The 22,831-nt window shown below is 43.4% G+C and overlaps 1 protein-coding gene across 3 annotated transcripts in view; it reads left to right on the top strand.

Annotated features, from left to right (window-relative positions):
* Window positions 1-22,831, top strand: part of LOC134428729 (ATP-binding cassette sub-family A member 9-like) — a 31,715-nt gene that overhangs the window by 5,342 nt on the left and 3,542 nt on the right. For 2 of the 3 annotated variants that reach the window (XM_063175635.1, XM_063175636.1), the window contains exons 4-34: window positions 535-693; window positions 1,229-1,329; window positions 1,889-2,112; window positions 3,336-3,474; window positions 3,915-4,100; window positions 4,654-4,786; window positions 5,174-5,339; window positions 6,000-6,058; window positions 7,014-7,124; window positions 7,520-7,695; window positions 8,017-8,136; window positions 9,268-9,406; window positions 9,972-10,062; window positions 10,621-10,760; window positions 11,176-11,295; window positions 11,860-12,019; window positions 12,257-12,423; window positions 12,843-12,970; window positions 13,905-14,042; window positions 15,353-15,466; window positions 15,980-16,150; window positions 16,309-16,422; window positions 16,608-16,715; window positions 17,280-17,348; window positions 17,898-17,989; window positions 18,331-18,451; window positions 19,342-19,456; window positions 19,715-19,806; window positions 20,880-21,043; window positions 22,125-22,200; window positions 22,677-22,771. In XM_063175635.1, the coding sequence (XP_063031705.1) occupies window positions 535-693; window positions 1,229-1,329; window positions 1,889-2,112; window positions 3,336-3,474; window positions 3,915-4,100; window positions 4,654-4,786; window positions 5,174-5,339; window positions 6,000-6,058; window positions 7,014-7,124; window positions 7,520-7,695; window positions 8,017-8,136; window positions 9,268-9,406; window positions 9,972-10,062; window positions 10,621-10,760; window positions 11,176-11,295; window positions 11,860-12,019; window positions 12,257-12,423; window positions 12,843-12,970; window positions 13,905-14,042; window positions 15,353-15,466; window positions 15,980-16,150; window positions 16,309-16,422; window positions 16,608-16,715; window positions 17,280-17,348; window positions 17,898-17,989; window positions 18,331-18,451; window positions 19,342-19,456; window positions 19,715-19,806; window positions 20,880-21,043; window positions 22,125-22,200; window positions 22,677-22,771 (3,988 nt within the window). The other variant, XM_063175637.1, reaches the window with a different exon arrangement.

The raw sequence follows: 22,831 nt of genomic DNA, 5'->3' as shown, positions 1-22,831 counted from the left end.
AAATCTATACTAAAAGAATGGAACGTGATTTTTGAGGGGAAAAAAATGGTGGTGATGCCCAATTTCACTGTTGTCTGAATATTCAGACAACAGCTGTGTGACGGTGTTCACAGGGGTCTGAGGATGAGGGAAGAGACGAGAATCTGACTCCATGTTTCAGAAGGCTTGATTTATTATTTTATATATTACATTAAAACTATACTAAAAGAATAGAAGAAAGAATTTCATCAGAAGGCTGGCTAAGAATAGCAAAAGAAAGAATGATAACAAAGGTTTGTGTCTCAGACAGAGAGTCCAAGCCAGCTGGCTATTACTCAGAAACAACCACATGAGACCAATCACAGATGCACCTGTTGCATTCCACAGCAGCAGATAATCAATGTTTGCATTTTGTTCCTGAGGCCTCTTAGCTTCTCAGGAGAAAAAAAAAATCCTAAGGAAAGGATTTTTCATAAAATGTGTCTGTGTCAAGCTGTACTGGTTTTATTTATTTTTTTCTTTTTTTTCAATATTAATTATTTATTCTAATGGCAGGTATAATCCTAGAAGAAGTGGAAAATGAGGCAAAAATGGAAGAAAAAGGACTTTTGGAGGAGGAAACCATTGGTGTTGTTTTTAAGGATGACTTCTCCTACACACTCAGATTTCAAATGGGCAAAGCAATGTTTCCAAATGAAGACTTTGAGCACATAGGTAACAAAATAAATGAAACCCCAGGCTTTGATTTTGCATTAAAAACTGTTCAGCTGGATTTCTGTGCTGCTGTGCCACCTCAGAGGGATGGAGGCTGCATGCGCCAAACGGTTCGAGAAAGAATGAGTTAAAATTTGGGGATTTGTGTCTGTAAAAGGAAAAAATATCAGAGAAAAAAAGGTGTAAGAACATTAATGTCATCCATGGTCACAGAGTCAGAAAAGCCCAGAATGGTTTGGGGTGGAAGGGAGGTCAGAGATCACCCAGTGCCTTTTTGCCCCTCTCCCTTTTGTACCTTAACACATCAAATCATGCCTGGAAAATGAGAATTATGTGTGCATTGATGTCCCTGGCCAGAGATTTAACACATTAAAAGATAAAAGGCTGAGTTAACACAAATCTTGATTTCCTCACACTTAGATAAAACTCATTTTCAACCCCACATGTCACCCACAAGTATTTACATGCACATGTATATGGAAATGTATTGATAAATATTGATTAATTATATTTTTAAAATTTGTTTCCCCCACAGAAACCTGCTGGGATTTTTCAGCAAGGCACTGCAAAGTCCCTCTGTACTGGTATGGGGGGTTCCTCTCAGTGCAGTCCAGCATTGATGCAGCAGTCATAGAAGTAAGTGTGCTCATGGTAGAATTTGCTGCTCTTCCCACAGCTCTGTGTAAACTTAAAACCCAAACTGATTAAACCAAAAACAGAGGGGAATAAAACCCCAGAACCATGAAAACCACCAAGCCAGTTCATTTTTCCAGCCCTAGAAATGTCCAAGCCCATGTTGGACAAGGCTTGAAGCACCCTGGGACAGTGGAAGGGGTCCCTGCCCGTGGAAGGGGTGGAAAAGGGGGATATTTGGGGTCCCTTCCAACCCAAACCATTCTGGGATCCTGTGATGCTCTGATTTTCTGTGGTCATCAACTTCTTAAATAATTTGGGTAATTAAAAATTAAAAAGAATAACAGATCATTCTCATGGCTCGAGGCAGTGAATGGAACAAGGCTTTAATAATGCTTATTGCAAATCAGCACAAAAATACACTTATTACTAGTTACTTGCTTATAAACATAACCCTATTATTGACAAACAAATAATTTTAATGCTGGTAACTCCCTGTTCGTTCCGATGCTGGCTATTTCATTGCAAAACCGAAATGACTTTAATTTCTTATTTCTTTTAGATGAAAACCAAGCACTCTGTGTGGAGAGAAATGATGTCAGTTACTGGAGTTCACCTGCAAACTGTGATGAAACCTCTGTTTAAACTGGATTACCTCTGGTTCATCATCTGTGCTGTGCTGAGCTACTGCCCATACATGCACTTCTTGTCAGTGAAGGTTCTCAAGGAGAAGAAGAGGCTGAAGGTATTGATGAGAGCCATGGGCCTGCAGGATGTTTCCTTCTGGTAAGCCTCAGAAATCAATCAATCAATCAATCAATCAATCAATGTGTAATCACAGGGATTATTTTATCAATGTGTAATTACAGGAATTATCAATGTGTAATCGCAGGGATTATTTTATCAATGTGTAATTACAGGAATTATCAATGTGTAATCACAGGGATTATTTTATCAATGCGTAATTACAGGAATTATCAATGTGTAATCACAGGGATTATTTTATCAATGTGTAATTACAGGAATTATCAATGTGTAATCACAGGGATTATTTTATCAATGTGTAATTACAGGGATCATTTTATCGAGTGTACGGAGCAGCCTGCTTTGGTGGGAGGTAGCCCTGCCCATGGCAGGGGTGGAATTAGGGGATTTTTGAGGTGTCTGAACCATTCTGGGGTTCTTTTTGTTGGGGAAACCTCTGTTTCCAAGCCTGTTGCTCTGAGAGAGGTTTTTTGCAGTTGTTTTCTTGCTTTTCTCCTTCCCAAAAAGGAGCAGGAGCCCTCCTGGTGGAGCAGGGCTATGTGCAGCAGGGTTCTGGGCGTGGAGGGGGTTTTGCCTACAGAAAATGGGTGGAACTCACAGAAACAACAAAATCTGGAGCAAGCCCTAAATTCCTGATACCAAAAATTTCCCTCAAATGTATAACCCTCCCTTTTAATTTTTAATTCTTACGGAATTTAGGGGTTTTTCTCCCTCATTGTTTCTTTCATCTTTCAATGCCTGATTCCATTTATCAGCCAACCTGAAGCAGAGGAGGGATGCTGGGTCTACCCCAACAGGTTTCCTAACCCCTCTGGGCATGAATATTTCCCGTCATTGGAAAAGTACAGGGATGGAAGGTCCTGGCTGCAGATTCTCTGTGTCCCCTTGAGCTGCAGAGATCTGGGCACGTGCCAGGCCTGGATTTGTGGAAGAATTTTTCCCTGAGCAGTAACCAAGCACTGAGCAGCGCTCAGAGAGGAGTTTCCCTCGCTGGAGATCCTCCAGACCCACCTGGACACGTTTCTGTGCCTTGCTGTGCTCTGGGATGTCCCTTTTTGAGCAGAGACATTGACCCTCCCTGTCCCTCCCACCCTGACCCTTCCTGTGCCTCTCTGATATTTGCACCTGCCTGGAAACTGGAAATGGTTGGAAAAATACAAAATATTTGAATTCAAACCACTTTGGCTACGTCATGGCAGTGTTGTTATCCTCAGGGGGAGAAATAACTGTGCCTTCCCTTGCAGGTTATCCTGGAGTTTGCTGTACACTGTGTACGTCTCCATCACAGCCAGCCTGCTGACCTGGGTCACCCTGAGTGAAGTTTATAATCACAGAAGCTTCTTGGAACTGTATTTTTTTTATTTCTTTTATGGCATGGCATGTGTAAGTTTGCTTTTGTATTCTTATATGATGCACCTTTTTTTTTAGTTTTTCCTAATTAAAATATCTGCAGAGATTTTTCTGGCTAGTATTATATGAGACGGTAACAAAAATACTCTGCTGTGATTTATTGTTATTTTTTATAGGCTGGGTTATAGGTTATTTTTTGTGTATTTTTTATACCATTATATTTTGGGAGATTCTGACTCGAAATCAGAGTAAAGAGAGGTGCTAAAATGAGGCTAGGAGTGATTTGTCTTATAAACCTTATAAACTTTATAAACCTGCCCTAAATCTCAGAGCTGCTAGACAAAGCCTTGTGCATCTGGAGGGAACAACTGAAACCCAGCAGGGTCTCTAATTTTGCTCCTCTTTTCATGTTGTTTTATTTTTAATTGCAGCAGAAATGCATCCTGCTAACTACTGGTTTTTCTCTGCTGCAGATTCACTTCACTTTCCTGCTCAGCTCATTGCTAAAGCAGCCAAACATTTCCAGTTTTGTGGGATTTCTCCTCCACATCCTCTTTGGGGCACTGGGCTTTTTGACACTGCTTGAAAAACTGCCACGAGCTTTGGAATGGATTTTAAACCTCTTCAGTCCTTTTGCCTTCACAGCTGGCCTTGCAAAGGTATGTCCATAATAAAACCTGTGCATCTCAAGAGCTCAGCCCCCAAAATTCTGCCAGAGAGCAGCAAAATCCACGATTTGCATCACCAGAACAACCCAGTCACCCCCCTCTGCTTTTAAAAGAAAATTTGGCTCAAAAAAAATCTGAAAAAAAATCTAAAAAAAAATCTAAAATATCTGTGTTAAATCATAAAGACGGTTGGACACTTAAGTGCATCATGAATTTTACTGCAACAGATTTAAATCTATGAAATGAGCAGTGGGATGTGGCTGGTGGGTACCAAGGGCTGCAGGAACTGAGGGCTGGAAGTGCTGCCTTTGCAAACAGCACTCTGCAACTTCTGCATCGTGTGAAATTCAGCTTACTGAGGCATTTCTGGTGCTTGTGGTCAGAATAAACCCTTTCCCTCTTGGAAACAGCGTCGTGGTCACGAGTGAATTGGTTTTGAGTGAAAATGGCTGTGATGACACAGCAGTAGCTGGCACAAAGTATTTCTGTCTGAAGGAAATGTGGAATCTGAATTTTGCTTTTTTTGCTTTTTCTCCTCCCCTAGATGGTAAAACTAGAAAAATACGGACCAGCATCTAGCCCAGAGCTGTACCCTTTTTACAACCTGTACCTCATCCTGAGCCTTGACAGCGTCTTGTATTTCCTGCTGGCCATCTACTTTGATAAGGTTTTGCCTGGTGAGTGAAAGTGTGAGGGGAAAAATGCAAAATTCATTGCTTTTTCTTCTATAATTCCCTGATTTGTAGGGATAAAGTTACCCAAGGCGTGGTGAGAGGAGGGAAAACTGAGACCCTGCTCCTACAGCCCTGACCACTGGGGTTGGAAGGGTGTTGTAGGGCTTGCTCTGATGTTTTGGAACCAAAGAGGTTGTGAATGGGATCTTGGCTGTGATTATTCCCCATCAGATATGGAAAATTTAAATTGCAGAGTTTATAAATTCTTTCACTCTGCTGGAAGTTCATGTTCTGCACTACCGGGGGAGCGGTGGCTGGGCTGGGCATTTATCGGACCTGACAGATGGAGGCTTGGGGGTTGATATTTCCCCTTCTCTGCCTCTGATTCAGGCAAACACGGGGTCCCACATCCCCCTGCCTTCTTCCTGAGACCCTCCTACTGGCTGAGGGGCAGCAGAGGGGCTGTGGGAGTGAGAGCTGGCAGCAGCCACGACCCCGTTCTGGGCGGCGATGCCGAGCCGATGCCGCCGGGCTTCGATGGCAAGGAGGCCATCAGGTAAGGGACAAAATACAAAAATACAGCTCTGTGTGGGTTGTTCGGCTCTAGAGAGCACAGCCACGCTGCACTGGTGGGCGTGAGGCTGGCAGCTGGCGTTGTGGATGAGATTAATGCAGATGTGTGAAGGGCAGGGGTTGTTTGGTGTTTTGTCCCACTCCGGAGCTGGATTTGAACATTTATTGGATGTGGGGCATCCTCCAACTCCCTGCCCTGCACTTCCCTCTCAGCAGTGAGTCTGTTCCCGTTCCCCAGCATCTTCACGAGAGTGTGCTGCAGGAAATGCTGCCCTGTCCATCCTTGCAGGGCTGGGTGGGTTCATGGCTGGTGCTGCCTTCTGCTTGTTACCAGAACCTGCCAAAATAACAGCCAGGTCATCACTCCGAATTAAATATCCATCTTTATATCCTCCTCCTTCACTCACTAAATGTTCCTCAAGTTTGGCTTTGAAGCCTTTCAAACAGCTTTTAGAAAAGCACAGCTAATCCTGCTTTAAAGGTACCAGAAATGAATTCCATCAAGGGATTCCTTCTGCAGGACCAGTTGGAGGAGGAGGTTGGGAAATATTCACCCCAAAAGTTTTCAAATTTTAATTTGAGGCAGAGGAAACAGCCCCCAAATTGTGATTCAATAAGTAATGGCTTGCTTACTTTTCTTTAGGCTAAACAATATTAAAAAAATATACAAGAAGAACAGCAAGAGCACCGAAGCTTTAAAGGGTAAGGAGAGGCTTTGTAATTATTTTATCAATTTTTCACTAGATAAGAACCCAAAATGTTTTCAAATGTACTGGCTGTACTGAGATCTGCCTCTGGGCCTGTTAAATTATATTGTGCAATGGTTATTTCTGCTGGGGTAAATTACTGACAAATTTCTACCAGGTCGTTATCTCCCTGTTCCCTCCAGGAAAAAATAATCACTGTTTATTATTTTTTGCAACAGCAGAAATCTCCTTAAAAGCTGTGTTTTTGCAGCGATGAACCACTCTAGAAATCCCCTCTCAAACCTCCCTTTCAAAATGTAAACTATTTTGGGCAAACTTGGGATTTTATGGCCAAATCTGCTGCCCCTGCCTGAGCTGTGTTCTCCAAGCACTTGCCAATGCAAATATTTGACACGGCCATGGTAAAGTCATGGGATATTTTTTAAATGACTTTGTTTAACAAGAAGTCCAAGTGAAAATATCAAAAACGAAAAATACAAAAATATTAAAAAGATCAATATGGCCTCAAAGGTATATATTGAGTGGAAAAAACCAAACACAACCCGAACAACCCACAGAAAGAAAAAGTATTTAATAAAAAAAGAAAATGAGGGAGAAAAGTCTGGCTGCTTTGAAATATGTCTTGAAATCTCACATCTTGGAAGAGCTCTGGGCTCTTCTCTTCCTGAGGACTCTGAGCCACACTAAAATAAAATGTTATGAACCTTGTAGAAAACTGAAGCCAAAATTCATTAAATAATGAAGATAATACATTTATTCCCTCAGTTCAATCAAGATATAATTCCTTACTCAGTTTAGGCTTAACTCCTGAAGGACCAGCCTGTGCTTTTGGATCTGATTTTGCCTCTCAGCTTCTAAAAAATGTCACTTCTGTCCCCCGTGGCAAGGGCTACAGGTCCGAGTGCACTTCTCACACACTTCCATCTACCGTTGTCCTGTTTTTATTCCAGGTTTGTCCTTAAATGTATATGAAGGGCAGATCACTGCCCTGCTGGGTCACAGTGGATCTGGGAAAACTGCTCTGTTAAATGTGCTCAGTGGATTTTCCAAGCCTTCAGCAGGTGAGATGGTGGGCCTGGATGCTGAGTTGTTGGTTTTTTCAAGTGTAAGGGCAAAATAAGCAAAAAACCTCCAAGTTTTCCCTCAGTGATTCTTGCTGAGTTGTTTTCAGCGCAGGTTTCTCCTTCAGCACGAGCTCCAGGGATAATGGATCCCTCATGTGAGCACCATGGTCATTTCTCCATCTGGTGCTTTCCATGAGCTGCACACCTATAGGAAATATGGTTTTATTTGTAAAGGAGGGCTTTTGGTGCTCTGAAATATTTTTTAAAGGTATTAAATCTTTGAGCTATCTGGTTATTTTGCTTTTTTGTTTCTTGAATTTTTAATTTAACACTTGGGAAGCATCCAGGGTGCTGGAATTAATGTCAAGTATTTCATTCACCCTCCTGTGCAGGTTCTGCAATGATCTACAACTACAATGCTTCCGAAGTGTGGAATACGGAAGGAATGCAGGAAAGGGTTGGGGTTTGCCCCCAAATTAATTTGCATTTTGAAGCCTTAACAGCAAAGGAAAACCTGAGAATTTTTGCTCACATCAAGGGGATTCAGTGGAAGGAAGTAGATGAAGAGGTTGGTATGTGCTTCTCAGCCACTGACTCCTTTTATGGCATCTTCGGCTCTTTGTGCTTTATTTATAAAATATGATCACCTGCATCTTGTTCTGTGAAATGAGAACAAACCTGATTTAGTGCCAAAGTGCCAGAGTGGTTTTCCAGTTCTTTCTTGTCCTCATGTCACTAATTAAAACTCAGACTTGTCTTATTTATCTCCGAGCAAAGGCATTAATAAGAGTAAGTAAGTTTGAAATCTTGAAGTTGTAATGCTTGTAGCCATTTAGAAATTCAAAGCAGTGCCCTGGAAATGTGACTCTTGTCTTTGTGTGTCCCCAAGGTGCAGAAAGTTCTCGTCATGATGGACCTCACTGACGTTCAGGATGTTTGTGCTGAAGCCCTGAGTGGGGGACAAAAACGAAAATTGTCTCTTGGAATTGCAATTTTAGGAAATCCCCAGGTAGGGACGGGTTGTGTTTATGCACACACAACATGTGCTGTTTTGGGACATAGCTTTGCATTTTGACTTGGCACAGAGACTGCTGTGGTTTTCCCCTGCCGCTCCAGGCTGCTAATTCACTTACTGGAAGGACTGGGGAGTCTGGTTCAATCAGAGCCATATTTTTAATTAGAAGGGTGGTAATACTGCAGCAGGAGAAGGAGCAATAAAAACGAGCCATACTTGAGGGTACATTCTCTTCTCTGAGCGAGACCATCAAATCATGAAACCAAGTGATGCAAGTGTGGAACTGAGCCATGCAAGCATGGCTGGTGTTGAAGTTGAGATGGACACAATATAAAGCAACAAACTCTGTTTTCAGAAGCCTTCCAACCTTTTTTATCCTATAATGCATGATTTTTATACATTCTTACAACGTTCATAAGTTGACACTTTACTCATTGATCAGTAAAGACAAACAAAGGGCCCATTGGAACAGACAGTTGCAGGTTTCTCATATTTCTCCTTCTTTCTTTCTTGGTTTCTACGTCAAAAACCTTGGTAGGAAATTTTTTCAGGGGTAAACATGGATCCTCTTATCAAACTCCTCTCTGGCTCACAGAAGTCACTGTAAAACTTGTAGCGTGGGATAATAATTAGCATTGACTCCATGATTCTCAGAAGGCTGATCAATCACTTTATTACACTATTCTGTAGTACAGAATTATTATACTATTCTATAGCATAGAATAGTGATATATATATCACTTTATTACACTATTCTATCGCTTTATTATACTATTCTATCACTTTGTTATACTCTTCTATTCTTCTCTTCTTATTAAGAAACCTATTACTTTTATAAACAGTTATAATACAGGTTGACCTAACTGGTCCTTTACTAAAACCACCATCACCATTGGCCAGTTAAGAAACCACTGTTTGGTGAACAGACATCCATAACACATTCCACAGGCGCAGCAAGTGCAGATGAGATTTGTTCATCATTCTTTCCTCTGATCTCCTCACAGCCCTCCCCAGGACCATGCCTGGGAACGTTGTGTTTCTCTCTGTGGCCAGAGAGCTGCTGCCACACCAAACCTCTTGCGCAGGCTGGGTCGTGGGGGGTTCTGAGCAGGTTGTGCTTTGCAGGTGCTGCTCCTGGACGAGCCCACGGCGGGGCTGGATCCCTGCTCCAGGCACCATGTCTGGAGCCTGCTGCGGGAGCGCCGCGCCGGCCGCGTCACCCTCGTGGCCACCCAGTCCATGGAGGAGGCAGACACTCAGGCTGGTGAGCCCAGGCTGGCACCTTGGGGTGCACACCGGGGGTTTCCAGCCCCACTGTGGCACTGCTGGTTGTGTTTTATGTGACAGCGACCACCCAAGCTGAGCTTGGCAAGGGTTAAATCTGGGCTGGTGTGTCCCTCCGAGTCTTCATCATGCTCATCTCTAGGATAAAGCAATCTTTGCTTGTGCTCCTCTCTAGGATAAAGCACTTCCACATTATCTGGCTTCGTCTCTATGTCAGCAAAACTTGGTTTATTTTCCATAATTTCCCTTTATTTTTATTGCACTTGCCGCTATTCCCATTTCTCTATCATTCCTGTGCTGTGTGGGAAATACTCCAAAAACCCACAAGAATGCAGAACTAAAATAATTAACCATGATGTTAAAAAGAAAGGCATTGGTTTAAAAATATTAAAAAAAAAAAAAAAAAAAGACCTTCAGGGCTAGCCTGGCTTTACTCCTCTCAATTTATTATTAAAATCTCTGCTGAGTTCAGAAGGAGCAGAGTGAGGTCAGTCTGCTGCACTCTTGTAAATCCCCCTAAATCCTTTGCATTCCCTCCTCCTTAGATCGAAAAGCCTTCCTCTCCTGTGGGAGATTACAGAGTGTTGGCTCATCTCTCTACTTGAAGAGAAAGTGGGGAATTGGCTATCACTTAAGGTAAAACCTTTTGTTTTGGTCATCAGTCTTTTTGTGAAAAGCTTCTCATTCTCATATTTTCTTGTAGAGTCTGTGTTTTTGTAGAGTTTATCTGGACAGTAATAAATTCCTGACAATTCAATTCAGAAGAGCTTTAAGGCTGCCAAAATTTCCCTGTTTTGGACGACAAGCTGCCTTTCTTTGGAACTCAACCCTGAAAGCTCTGAGCACGCAGCTAAAATGACTTTGCAGTGAAGGAGACCAGAGTGAGGTGATCTGGGTGCCAGAGTGATGTTCAATGGCTTTGCTGCACAGTTGTTTTTCTTCTTAGGAGTTTGATTCCCGAGATCTTGGTTTAGCAGCATTGTCCAGGATCATAGTTCTTACCCTGAATGATTTTGTGCATGCGTGGCAAAACCAGGGCACTGTAGATGATGTAGAAATTCCCACTGAAGTTCCGCCCAGTTTTGGAGGTTTCCCTATGGGAGAATCACCACTGGCTCTGCACTCCAACCAGATGAGACACAGATTTTTTATTTCTTATTTAACATTATCACAAATGTTTTTTTTTTTTAACAGGATGCACATAAATGACCTGTGTGACCCAGAGCTTGTGTCATCCATGGTCAGACAGCACATCCCTGATGCTGTGCTCAAGGGACAGAAGAGGGATGAGCTGTGTTTTAGGCTGCCTCTGGAAAACACTGACAGCTTCCCAGGTGAGAAACCTGCCCCTGTGCTAGGGTTGTAAAGGGAGACCCATTGGTGGGAAAAATCAGAATTACTGTAAAGGGAATAATTATATTCCTTGGTGTGGTATTAGGAAGATGCATAAATTTCTGTTATATGGAGAGCCTTCAGTGCACATGCTAATATTAATAATGAAGATGAAAAAAAGAAAATCCACCAACTAATCTACAAACTAAAATCCACTGACCCTCTTCTGTTTTCATGGTCCATGTAAACCAAAACCAAAACCGCTGAATTCTCCACTAGTTACCTCTAAAGTACACAATAAATTAGTGATGACTTTTAGGTCACATGGATTAACGACATGAATGCTGGAACATCCAGTGTTAATTGGCTGAGTTTGTTAATTACCATTGGCTGAGTCTGGTTGTTTCTCCTGTGCAGATCTGTTCAGCCACCTGGAGAGCAGCCTCCTGCAGGGGGTGGTGAGTTATGAGGTGACCAGGACAACCCTGGAAGATGTTTTCCTGAAGCTGCAGGGTGAGGAGGCCATCGACCCCGAAGGTAAAGATTTCACTCCCTTCTGCAAGCATGCTATCCCTAAAGCTCCATCCAAATGTGTGTTTTAATTGAATATTTAATCAATTTCTGCTAAATGGGAATATTGATAGGCCTAGAGTGGCTTAGTTGTGTCCCACTTGCCTTCAGTGGGGAACATCATCTTGGAGAAGCCCAAATGATTCTGTCTTGGCTTCCCAAAGGGCTTCAAGCATGAGAATTAAGGCTCATGTTGGAAAGATATTTATTTACCTTTGAAGGGCTGTACAGCCCAGAGCAGGAGGTGGGAAGGGATGAAGTTTGCAGAAGGCACTTCCCAAGGCCAGTGAAGATCTGGGATGTGTTCCCACACCAGCCAGTCTGAATTCACCAATATTAATTCTATTCTGGATGAATGATGGCCCTTTTTCTCTGTACTTCTAACTCTTCTCTCACTAAAAAAATAAAAATAAAAAAAAAAATCAAAGCGTCCCTCTGTTCAGAGCAGAAGATCCCTGATGATTGCTGGGGATTAAAAGGCGTCCTTGGAAGGCTCTTTGTGGGTAATGGCATTTCGTGGTGAACACACAGGGGATGGAGACCTCGAGGAGAGGGAGCAGAACCTCCCGTGGCTCTCCAAGCAGGGGCTCCTGGCCATGAGTGGGATGATGCTCTGGAGGCAGCAGGTGTGTGCTGTGCTGAGGATTCACCTGCTCAGGCTCAAGCACGACGGAAAATTCCTCAGGGGCATGTAAGTACAGAAGCTCCCACCCGCCCTGGAGCAGCTCAAGAGGGGTTTAAAATGCTGCTGGAGGTGTTTGGAAGCAGAGAATTAGGTGGAAAATGTTTCAAAGCTGCAAAAACAGGGGCAGTCTGGACTTAGCAGGAGAACTCTGGCTTGCTTAAGTTTTAAATTTCCCCATAAATCACACAATTACTTCTTAGTGGATTTCCCCTGGCCTCACTTATGGTCTGTTTTTCCATCTAGATTGCTGTTATTTGGAATATTTGTCCTTCCACCACTGATGGTTTTAGTGCTGTTTCATCTGTGGCACACCGCCAGCAGCTGGGAAATCTCATCTAGCCAGTATTTTCTTCCCACAAAAGAGAAAATTCAAAATAGGTCTACAAACCTCCTCATCTTCAATGACACAGGTGAGGAACAACATGTGAGGCTGACTCACTTTCTGCATCAATGTGAATTTTATTGTAATTGACAGAGCAACCTTGCAAATGCCACAGATATATAAAGGAATGTGCATTGAGAGGTGTTTTATTTTGAGCAAAAGCAAATGCAGTTCTAGTGATGATATATATAATATGTAAAAGAGTAATGAACCAGGAAATCTTTAAAAAAGATCAATAAATAAACTAAGTTTGAAACTATATTTTGTTTAACCAGCTGAAATAAATAGAAAAGATACACACAATATGTGTTTGCATAGAATTTCAATATTTGGGTTTTTTAACATAACTCTGCTTTGCAAGTAAGAACGTGTTTATATGAAACTGTTTCTATTTAAAGAAAAAAATCCCTTTAATGACTCTAATTTCTGTCCTTGACTTGATTTCAGGATCAGAAATCGAGGATTTCATTGCTGCTTTGAAGATTCAAAACATAACCCCAGAAATAGCCTTGGAGAAAAACATCACAAGCCTTCCAAATTATAATGGAGCTATAAAAATATCCCTGGAAGGCAAGGTGAGGGATATTTTTTTTTCCTTCTTTCATCCTGCACATCAACAGGATTTCCTGAGAAGTATTTAAAGGAGAGAAATAAACCCACCTGTGGTTGTCATGTTTTCTGGAAAAATCCCCTTGCCCAGGATTTTTCTCCTGGGTAGCTGAGAAGCCTCAGAGAAAAAGGAAAACAATTCTTATCTCATTTGCTTCTCCTGTGCTTTGCTGGTTTGGAATGGGTTTGGAGATTGTTTACCCATGGGTGATTGTTCCATTGGAGTTGAAACACTGAGTTGTTTTCACACTTTGGCCAATCAGGGCCAAGTTGTGTCGGGGCTCTGGAGAGAGTCACGAGTTTTTATTATTATCTTTTTAGCCTTCTGTAAGTATCCTTTCTGTATTCTTTAGCGTAATGTAATATAATGTAATGTAATGTAATTTAATGTAATGTAATATAATATATAATATAATATAATATAATATAATATAATATAATATAATATAATATAATATAATATAATATAATATAATATAATATAATATAATATAATATAATATAATATAATATAATATAATATAATATAATATAATGTCATATAATATATAATTCCATATAATATAATATAATATAATATAATATAATATAATATAATATAATATAATATAATATAATATAATATAATATAATATAATATAATATAATATAATATAATATAATATAATATAATATAATATAATATAATATAATATAATATAATATAATATAATATAATATAATATAATATAATATAATATCCTTCTGAGCACATAGAGTCAGATTCATCATTCCTCCCATTGTCTGGGAACCCCCCACCAGAAAAAGGAAAATATTTTTTTGGCGTGATAAGGAGTTTCAGTAGTGCTGCTCACACCTCTCAGGGACATGAAGGCCTTTTTTTTATTTTGACACCTTCAGAGCCGCCAGTTCACGGTGATGTGCGGCCCGGAGCCCATCAACTGCTTCCCTGTGCTGGTGAACATCCTCAGCAACTCCTTCCTGCGGCTCTTCAACTCCACCGCGCGCCTCCGCGTCTGGAGCCAGCTCTTCTACACGGTCAGGGTCCCCGTCCCCGCGGGGCCAGCATGGCCCGGAGGGGTGGGGGCTGCACAGCCTGGGGGCTGGGGGAGCAGCTCCCAAGGGCTGAGGGCAGTGGTGCCACTGCTGCTGGTGCCTGGGGGTGTTTAATGACGCCGGCCGGGGGCTCTGTGCAAATCCCCAATGGGATGGGACTGCTGGGAACATGCCTTGAGCTGGTTTATTTTCCAGCATCGTTCTCATTACATGGTTATGACAATGGGAAGATGCCACCAGCTCACATCTCAGGCAGCAGACTAAGAATTTAATGTTACAACTCACTTTATAAGCCTTTTGGCCAATCACACAAAGCAAAAGCACATTGACACTAGTTCTATCCAAGCACTATGAGCACACGTACCTTTAGTTAAAACAATTCTTGCTTATTTCAAATACAATACCTGCTTGTAAGCCTTAAAACACAATGCACAGAGCTCCATTATTAAGCTTCAGCCTTCCTAATATCTTGCGTTAATACGCAGACCATTGTTCTATTTGTCCTTGCTTTTCTACAGTTTAAATAATTTTTCTGATTAGAGCTAAGCTTTTGCAGCTTTCCCAAAACCCTCTAATTTCGTAGATTCCCACATTTAATGGTGATTTTCCCAATGGTTCTGTGGGGTTTTGGTACCATAAGGAGTTTGTGCTGTTTGGAGAGGATTGGGATTGTTCTTGGAGAAGTTGCAGGGTGATGTAATTGTGGCCTTCCAGTCCCTGAAGGAAAGATGGAGAGAGGCTGTTTACAAGGGCCTGGAGTGACAGGCCAAAGGGGAATGTCTTCCCACTGACCTGGATGGGTTCAGATTGGATTTAGGAGGAGATTGTTCCCTGTGAGGGAGGGCAGGCCCTGGCACAGGGTGCCCAGAGCAGCTGTGGCTGCCCCTGCATCCCTGGAGGTGTCCAAGGCCAGGCTGGACAGGGCTTGGAGCCACCTGGAATAGTGGAAGGTGTCCCTGCCCACAGCAGGGGTGGAATGAGATGATCTTTAAGGTCCTGTCCAGCCAGGCTATGGGAATACAACAATGATCATTGCAAACCCCACCTTTCCTCAGCAACAATAAGCTGGTCTTCATCCTCAACAATTTACAATAATCCAAATTATTTCTGCAAATTCTAGGATGCTAAATGTCATTATTTTGTTCTTTTTGCCTTGTTTTCTGTTCTTAATCACCACTGGCTTACCATTAGTGCTCTTGCTCACTGGTGTGTTCAACCATCCTGTGAGCATTGAGCCAGCCAGGTTGTCCCTGGGCAGCATCAGCCATGGATGACTGAATTTCTTCCCACAGGGAGAAAGCCTAGAGCTGAAGCACTACATTTTCTTTGGCTTGTTCACCTACCTGCTGGTTTTGGCTGCTGGTTTGCCTCCTCTCTTTGCCATGAGCAGCGTGGAGGATTACAAGGTAAAGGGCACGGGGAGTGAATGCAATGCAAAATGTCTGGAGAGCACCAGTGGGCAGGCCCTGGCACAGATGCCCAGAGCAGCTGTGGCTGCCCCTGGATCCCTGGAATGTCCAAGGCCAGGCTGGACAGGGTTGGAGCACCCTGGGACAGTGGGGATGTCCCTGCCATGGGCAGGGATGATATTTAAGGTCCCTTCCACCCCAAACCATTCTGTGATTCTGTGGTTTCTAGGTGGGGATGATAGAAGAAAATCAGTCAGATCAGTACCAAAGTGCACTTCTCTGCATCCCAGGGAACCAGCTGGGGCCCACAATAATGTGGATGTCAATAAAGCTTTTGAGACCTGAATGATTTAAATTTTTTTACTTTTAGGAATGGCGTGGTTTTAAACAAATGGTTGAACTAAGAATTGGAAGTGGTGGAAAGGAGAGAAAGGGTGTAGCAAAGGAATAGAGAAGGAGCAGGGTTGATGTTTCAGACTCTCCCTTTTCTCACTTTTGTCGTTTTTGCAGCTCCAGGCTCGATCCCAGCTGCGGCTGGCGGGGCTCTTCCCCTCAGCCTACTGGTGTGGGCAGGCTCTGGTGGACATCCCCTTCTTCTGGAGCCTCCTGTGCCTCATGTTCGGGCTCCTGGTGCTCTTCACCCGCATCTGCCCCTTGGAGACCCGTGCTGTGCTGACCCTGGTGAGCTCTGGGCCAAGTGGGTGAATGGGAGCAGCTCCCTGCCCTCCTTTCACTGCAGGATTTGGCTTTAGAGAGTTCATTTGCAATGGGTTTCTCTGGGCTGGTTGTGATGTATCCACAGGCACCTCCTGGTCACTGATGTCTCTCTCTCTCTGCAGCTCATTTGCATCTTTGGTTATGGAATATCTCTTGTCCTCTTCGTTTATTTAATGGCCTTCAAATTTCACATGGGGCGAAGCAATCGTTACATTTGGTCCTTAATCTTCATTCTGGTAAGTGAGGAGAACCTTCACTCTGAAATCTTTGATTTACCCACCTTGCCACTTGGGGCTTTATTTCAAATTTGCATAAATAAATTTCAGTTTATATCAATATTCAGCAGAATAACCTGAATCACTGACAAATATCCTGGCAATAATACATTAATGTTGTAAATAGTTTTTCTGCTTTATTCCAGGTGAATTATGTTGCTTTTATGCACAGTGACCATCATGAAGTGCTTTACTACATCTGCATGCTGATTCCTATGTTTCCCCCTGTGGGCTGGATCATGTTCTCTGGACTAGTAAGCAAAACACATCCTACTAAATTCAATAATAAATTCAATACTTATCCTATGGTGCAAACTGGCAAAGGAAGAGGCAGTTCCCAAATTCCCAGTCAAAAAGAGAGAGTGGGAAAAGAAGAAGGAGTTTCAGGCTGTTTCAGGCCAAGATTTGACCAGTTAATCCTTTGTTTGATTGGGGTTTTTTTTGGTTTGTTTAGTCCCTAAGGGTGTTACAGTGGCTGTATTTTGGCAGCAGGGGTGGGATGCGAGGAGAAAGTGTTGGAATGGGAGAACCAGGAAAGAGGAAATGAGCTGGGAGAAGGCCAAAGGCCTGGGAAGAGAGAAGCAGTGATGGAAAAGGTCAACTTAACCTGGCTGATTTGATGCCTCTGAATTTCTGTGGCCAAGGAAGTCACAACCCATTGAGGCAGTGAGAACCAAATTAAAAAATGCAGATCAAAGCTCCTTTATCACATCCTGAAGAAAAGCGAAGCATCCCTACCTGCCCCTCTTGCTCTGACCCTGCCCTGAGACACGCTGTGCTGAGGAGTTTTCTAATTGACTGATCTCCTTTTCTTCCAGCATTTCCTCATGTACCACAAATTCAGCATTTTTGAGACATGGAATTACATCTACATGCCTGTCTTTGCAGTAAGGAGGGACTTGGAGATGGTTGCTTGGGCAGGGGTGACTGTCAGTGATGCAGGAGGCTTGCACTGGGCTTGTAAACTCTTCCCCTTAAAGAAAGGATGAGTTTTGTAGTCAAAATTTCCCATTAAGTGTTGGCAAGGGAGGCAAATTCCAAGAAATCCTGGGCTTGTGCCTGATGTGGCCTTTGGATGCTGCAAAAATGGGGCAGGGGCTTAAGTGGAGCTCTTGTAGAAGGCAGAGATGTTATTAATAAACTGATCATGCCAATGCTGCTGCTACAAAAGGATGAGAGGATTTCCCATCCCATGGGATGTCTGTTGGGGTGCAGGTGGATTATCTGGGCTAGAGCTGCTGTAAGAAATCAAGGCTTTTGCAAATATTCTGCATATCAGAGAGGAATGTCTGCAAAGCATCAATTTAGCTCCTTGCCCCTGCAGACCTTTTCAACAGCTGAAATTAATGAGATTAATGCATGCCTTTATAATTTAAATTAATGGGGTGTGTTGTTACCTTGTCTGCACCCAAACCTAATGAGTGTCTGCTTTTCAGCCATACATCCACGCTGTGGTTTTTGCTTTCCTCCTGCGCTATTTGGAGATGAGATACGGAGAAGCAGTCCCAGGGTTTGATCCCATCTTCAGGTGGGTCCCAGGGGTTCCTTGTGAGCCACAATTTACCCTAGGCTGCAGGGTGGGCTTGGAGCTGCACAGCCTCCTGACATCACGGGTAATAAAACATGTTATGTGAAAAATAACTGTTATGTTATTTTTCAGTGCGGTCAAAGTTGATAAGTTAAGAAATGCTTGTAGTGTTTTGTAATTAGGAAATACTTGGCTTCTGATTGTGATCTTGTGGATTAGAGCATCAGCATTGTCTCACCCTTCTCATGAGACTGCAAGTGCAGTAAAAGTTTGCAGAACGCCCCTCGGTTGCCCCATCTGCGGGTCAGAAGGGGGCTCAGTGTGCCCCTGCTGCTCTCCAGGATCCAGCAGGGCCGGGAGGAGCCCCAGCAGAACAAGGAGCCCCCCGGAGAGGAGCCCCCCGAGGTGCGGGCGGAGCGGGAGCGCGTGCGGGCCGCGCTGGCCTCGCTGCAGCGCCAGCAGGTGAGCCCCGACCCTGCCCTTTGCACGCCCTGCTTCCCCTCCCCATCATCCCCATCCTCCCAGCTCCCTCTGCTTTCTGAGCTCATGCACTCAGAGCCCTCTGACTGCCCTGGAGGACTCAAAACCCTGATGGGGTCTTGGAGACCTTGGCACAAAGCCCAAGACCCCCGTGCCTTTGGTTTTGACCCGCGGAAAAAATTACCGACCTTATATGAAGATTTAGAAGCCACAAAAATTTAAGTAGAGTGATAGTTAGTTCATCACAAGGTGAAAAGTAGAATTTTGAGGGTTTTGGAATGGATGCTCGAAGTCCCAATATAGAAGAATTTGAGCGTGCTCTGTCCTTCTCCTTTCTTCTTCCCAGCCTCCATGTTCTAAGTGATGCTAGCACTTCTAGATTAGTTTAAGGCAGAAACTCCCTGTCTAACATAAGTGATAAGTATTAAGAAGTTATTGTAGTTAATTACATGTAGTTTTTAGTATAAAAAACAGCACTGCCTCTGGGGGTGGTCAGTGTGCCTCAACCTGACCTGACCTCGGTGAGTCAGAAAAGGAATGTTATAAATAAGAGACAATAAACAACTTTGAGAGTGAGAACAGATAGAAAAGAGGCTTGTACACATCTGAGAGTCACTCTGACCAGCAGAAATCCCGGGAAGATGTGATCTCACTGTCCAGCCCACGGTGGCACCACAAGGACATTAGCTGGCCCTGTTATTTTTATTCCTATCCTGCATATTTTCCTGTTTTGGTTTTTTATTTTTTAACCTCTGTTTCATGGCTTTTTAATTTAGAAATTTCTCTTTTTCAAAGTCCTTAATGGTAAGAACAGATCAGCTGTCTCGGGGGGTAGGAGGAGAATTTTTATTTCCCTCTCTGTCTCTTCACAGGACTCGGTCGTTGTCAACGGTTTGCGCAAGGAATACGAATTCAAGACATCCACTTCCATCTTTAAGAAAAGGAAAAAACTTGCTGTCAAAAACCTCTCTTTTGGTGTTAAAAAAGGTTCAAGTACTTTTCTGCACTCCCTATAATATAAATGACTAAAATCTAAATGGAAGGTCTTATTTGGAGGCAATATTTTTGTTAGAATTTTCTGGTGGGCATTGAGACCTGGCACTCTGGGCTCCTGCATTCAAAATTTTAATTTATGGGGATAAAACAACCCTTTCTCCTACTGTACTTCTAAATATTACATAGAACACAGGGGAGCAGTCATATTACCAAGAAATATTATTAACAGTTTTTGCATATTTGTTCCAGGAGAAGTCTTAGGTCTGCTAGGACCCAACGGAGCTGGGAAAAGCACAACTCTGAACATGATTTCTGGAGGTGTAGCAGTGACTGCTGGGGAGGTAGGTGGCTCCTTGGAGCAGCTGCAGAGTTGACCTTGATGCATTTATAAATTAAGAATGTGATAAGGCAAGCCAGCAAAATCTTCCTACAATCAGGGGATGCATGGATGTTTATGTATAATTTATGTTTCCTGGATATTTACAGAGCTGAGAAAAAAGTGTTGATTTATGCCAAGCATAAATTGTAGCGTTCATCAAAGTCAGTGTTACAGATTTAAGAGTTTGAGCAACAGGAAATCTTCAGCTGGCATTGGAAACCCATTGTGAAATGTCTCGAGCCCTGTAAGAATTGTTGACATCTAAAAAACCCCAAAAATAACACTCTCCATAAACAGCCTTGCAAAACCAGGAAATTGAAAACGAATGTGAGCAGCGTTGGGCCAGTGACAATCCATCATTAATTGCATGCAGAATGATTAATGGCATGTGCTGGGGGAGGAGAAATGCCATTGCTCTTACAGATTTGGGACTGAAGGTTGGAAATAGAAAAGTATTACTAGGAAAGGACAGGCTGGTGTTGGTAATATCACCCAAAGTGTAAAAGCAGATGGAGCAGGATCACCCTGTCATGGAGGGTGACCACTCCCAAGTGGCTGCTGACCACACAGCTGCTTGCCTTGGCCACTTGGACGGGGCTTGGGGCAACCTGGGCTGGTGGAAGGGGTGGGATGAACTCTGAAATCACTCCAAGCCAAAGCACCCTGTGATTGTGTGACCCCACAACCAGAGCTGTGTGTCTGTGCAGGTGCTGCTCAGGAGCCAAGATGAAGCTTCCCCCTGCCCAGGAGCCCTGGGCTGTTGGAAAATGTCCCTGCCCATTTTAGGGGTGGGATGGGATGAGCTCTGAGATACCTCCCACCAAAGCCTCCTGTGATTGTGTGACACAGCTGCAGAGCTGTGTGTCTGTGCAGGTGCTGCTCAGGGGCCAGGATGAAGCTCCCCCATGCCCAGGGGCAACCTGAGCTGGTGGAAGATGTCCCTGCCCATTGTAGGGATGGGGTGGGTTGAGCTCTGAGATACTTCCCACCAAAGGGACTGTGTGACCCCACTCCCAGAGCTGTGTGTCTGTGCAGGTGCTGCTCAGGGGCCAGGATGAAGCCCCCCCATGCCCGGGGTCTCTGGGCTGGTGCCCGCAGCAGGACCCGCTGTGGCCACACCTGACAGTGCTGCAGCACCTGGAGGCCTTCACTGCCATCAGGGGAATGAGGGAGGAAGATGCTGCTCTTGCCATCAGCTGGTAGGAAGCCAAATGATCTCATCTGTTGGTTCTGCCTCCCTCCTGAGGTGGGGAGCCTTCCAGCCCGTCTGTTGCTGCTGGAAATAAAGGGTTGGGACTGTTTTCAAGCTAGGAATGATTTATCGCTCAGATAAACATCAATCTCAGAGGCTGTCAGATTTTACAGGAGCAAGCATTTGGCCATAGCTCAAGAGTAGTCACAAGTTTCTTCATTACAAGGCAATACAGAACTTTCTAAACCAATGGACAGTTGCCACTGTTCATTTATTTATTATATTATAGAATTTTATTTTGCTTTTCTAATCTAACACCGTTACTAATCCTGCTGCAGTGCAGATACTTTTATCTAATGGCTTCTGCCTCACAGGCACACAAATGCTTCTGTTATAACTTCTAAGCTCTCAGCTTATTCCATACAACCCCACCCTTATTATAAACCCTTCACCATCTTATCAATACAGTTTCTCACTTACTTAAGGCATACTCTCACCTACAGCTATAGAAATATAAATTTATTATTTTTCCGCTTAATATCTGTGTGTTGTATTTTTGCATCGATCTAAGCTTCCTCCAAGGCTGTAGATTAAATCCTTCAGTGTCTGAGGAAGTTTCTGTGTTTCTGATTCCCACACCAGCCCAATCACTCTGTGATTTAAAGGGTGGGGAAGGGTTTCTCTGTTAACAAAACTGACTCGTGTGGTTAAGAGACAACATCTTCAATGCCTCTCCTTAGAGACGTGGCTTCTCCTGATGAGGTCTGGTGTTTTATACTGTTCTCAGTCCCTTGCCTATGAAGATTGTAACACAAGTTTACCTGGGAATATTCAGAAAAAAATCAAACTTGTCTCAGTTCATGGATAGTTGCAGGAGTAACTCACTTCTCTCATTAGCTGTACTTCTTGCCTTGAATTTCTGCAAAAATTCCTCAATTTAACATCCAAGTTAGGAGCAGAATCCCCAAGTAACCCAAAGTGATGGATATCAACCAAAATATGTCATTGTCTGGTTCCTCAGCTTCCCTGACACAGAGATTCCACACCAAGATGGTCATTTGAGGCTTTTCCCTTTCCATTCCCCACAGCATAGGAAGGACCTTGGATCTCCTGAAGCATTTCAAGAGCCCAGCGAGGAGTTTATCTGCTGGAGAAGCCAGAAAGGTGCGTGTTGGATTTGTCTTTGCTACTTCCCCAAGCCCTGCTCACTCTTTCTTGGACATGGTACAGAGGAAACCTTCAGCTGAGTGGGTTCCTGGCATCATTCATTTTCATCAATACCTTTTGAATCCATCCTGGCAGGATTCCCTCCCTCCTCCTCACCCCCTTTTGCCATTCTTTAAGTGCTGACCACAAACTGGATTTACAATCACCTCTTCACGCCCCACCACCTACATCTTCCAGTAAATGGGACGGAAAACCACTTTCACATCTTTGGCAGGCTCAGGGGTTCTGGGGAAATCTGATTTTGAGAGATTAAAACATTAACTGAGAACACCTGAAGTGGGATATTTTAAAATCTCTGTTCCTTTTGTACTTCGGAATCAAGAGCTTCATCTTTGAAAAATTCATGGGGATTAAGGTGCACCAGTTTTGCAGGTAAATAAAAGAGCCCTGACCTGATGTTGTTGCCATTCCAGCTGTCATTTGCTCTGAGCATCCTGGGAGGCCCAGCAGTGATGCTTTGGGATGAGCCCTCCGTGAGTGTGGACCCCAAAGGGCAGCGCCGCATGTGGTGAGCAGCCCTGGCCTGGCAGGAATGGGAATCTGGGGCAGGATTAACAGGATGGGCTCA

Source organism: Melospiza melodia, chromosome 24 (genome assembly GCF_035770615.1).
Source record: "Melospiza melodia melodia isolate bMelMel2 chromosome 24, bMelMel2.pri, whole genome shotgun sequence".
In the NCBI taxonomy this organism is placed as follows: Eukaryota; Metazoa; Chordata; class Aves; order Passeriformes; family Passerellidae; genus Melospiza; species Melospiza melodia.
The sequence above is the reverse complement of the archived record's forward strand: the minus strand, read 5'-3'. Positions and strand labels throughout refer to the sequence as shown.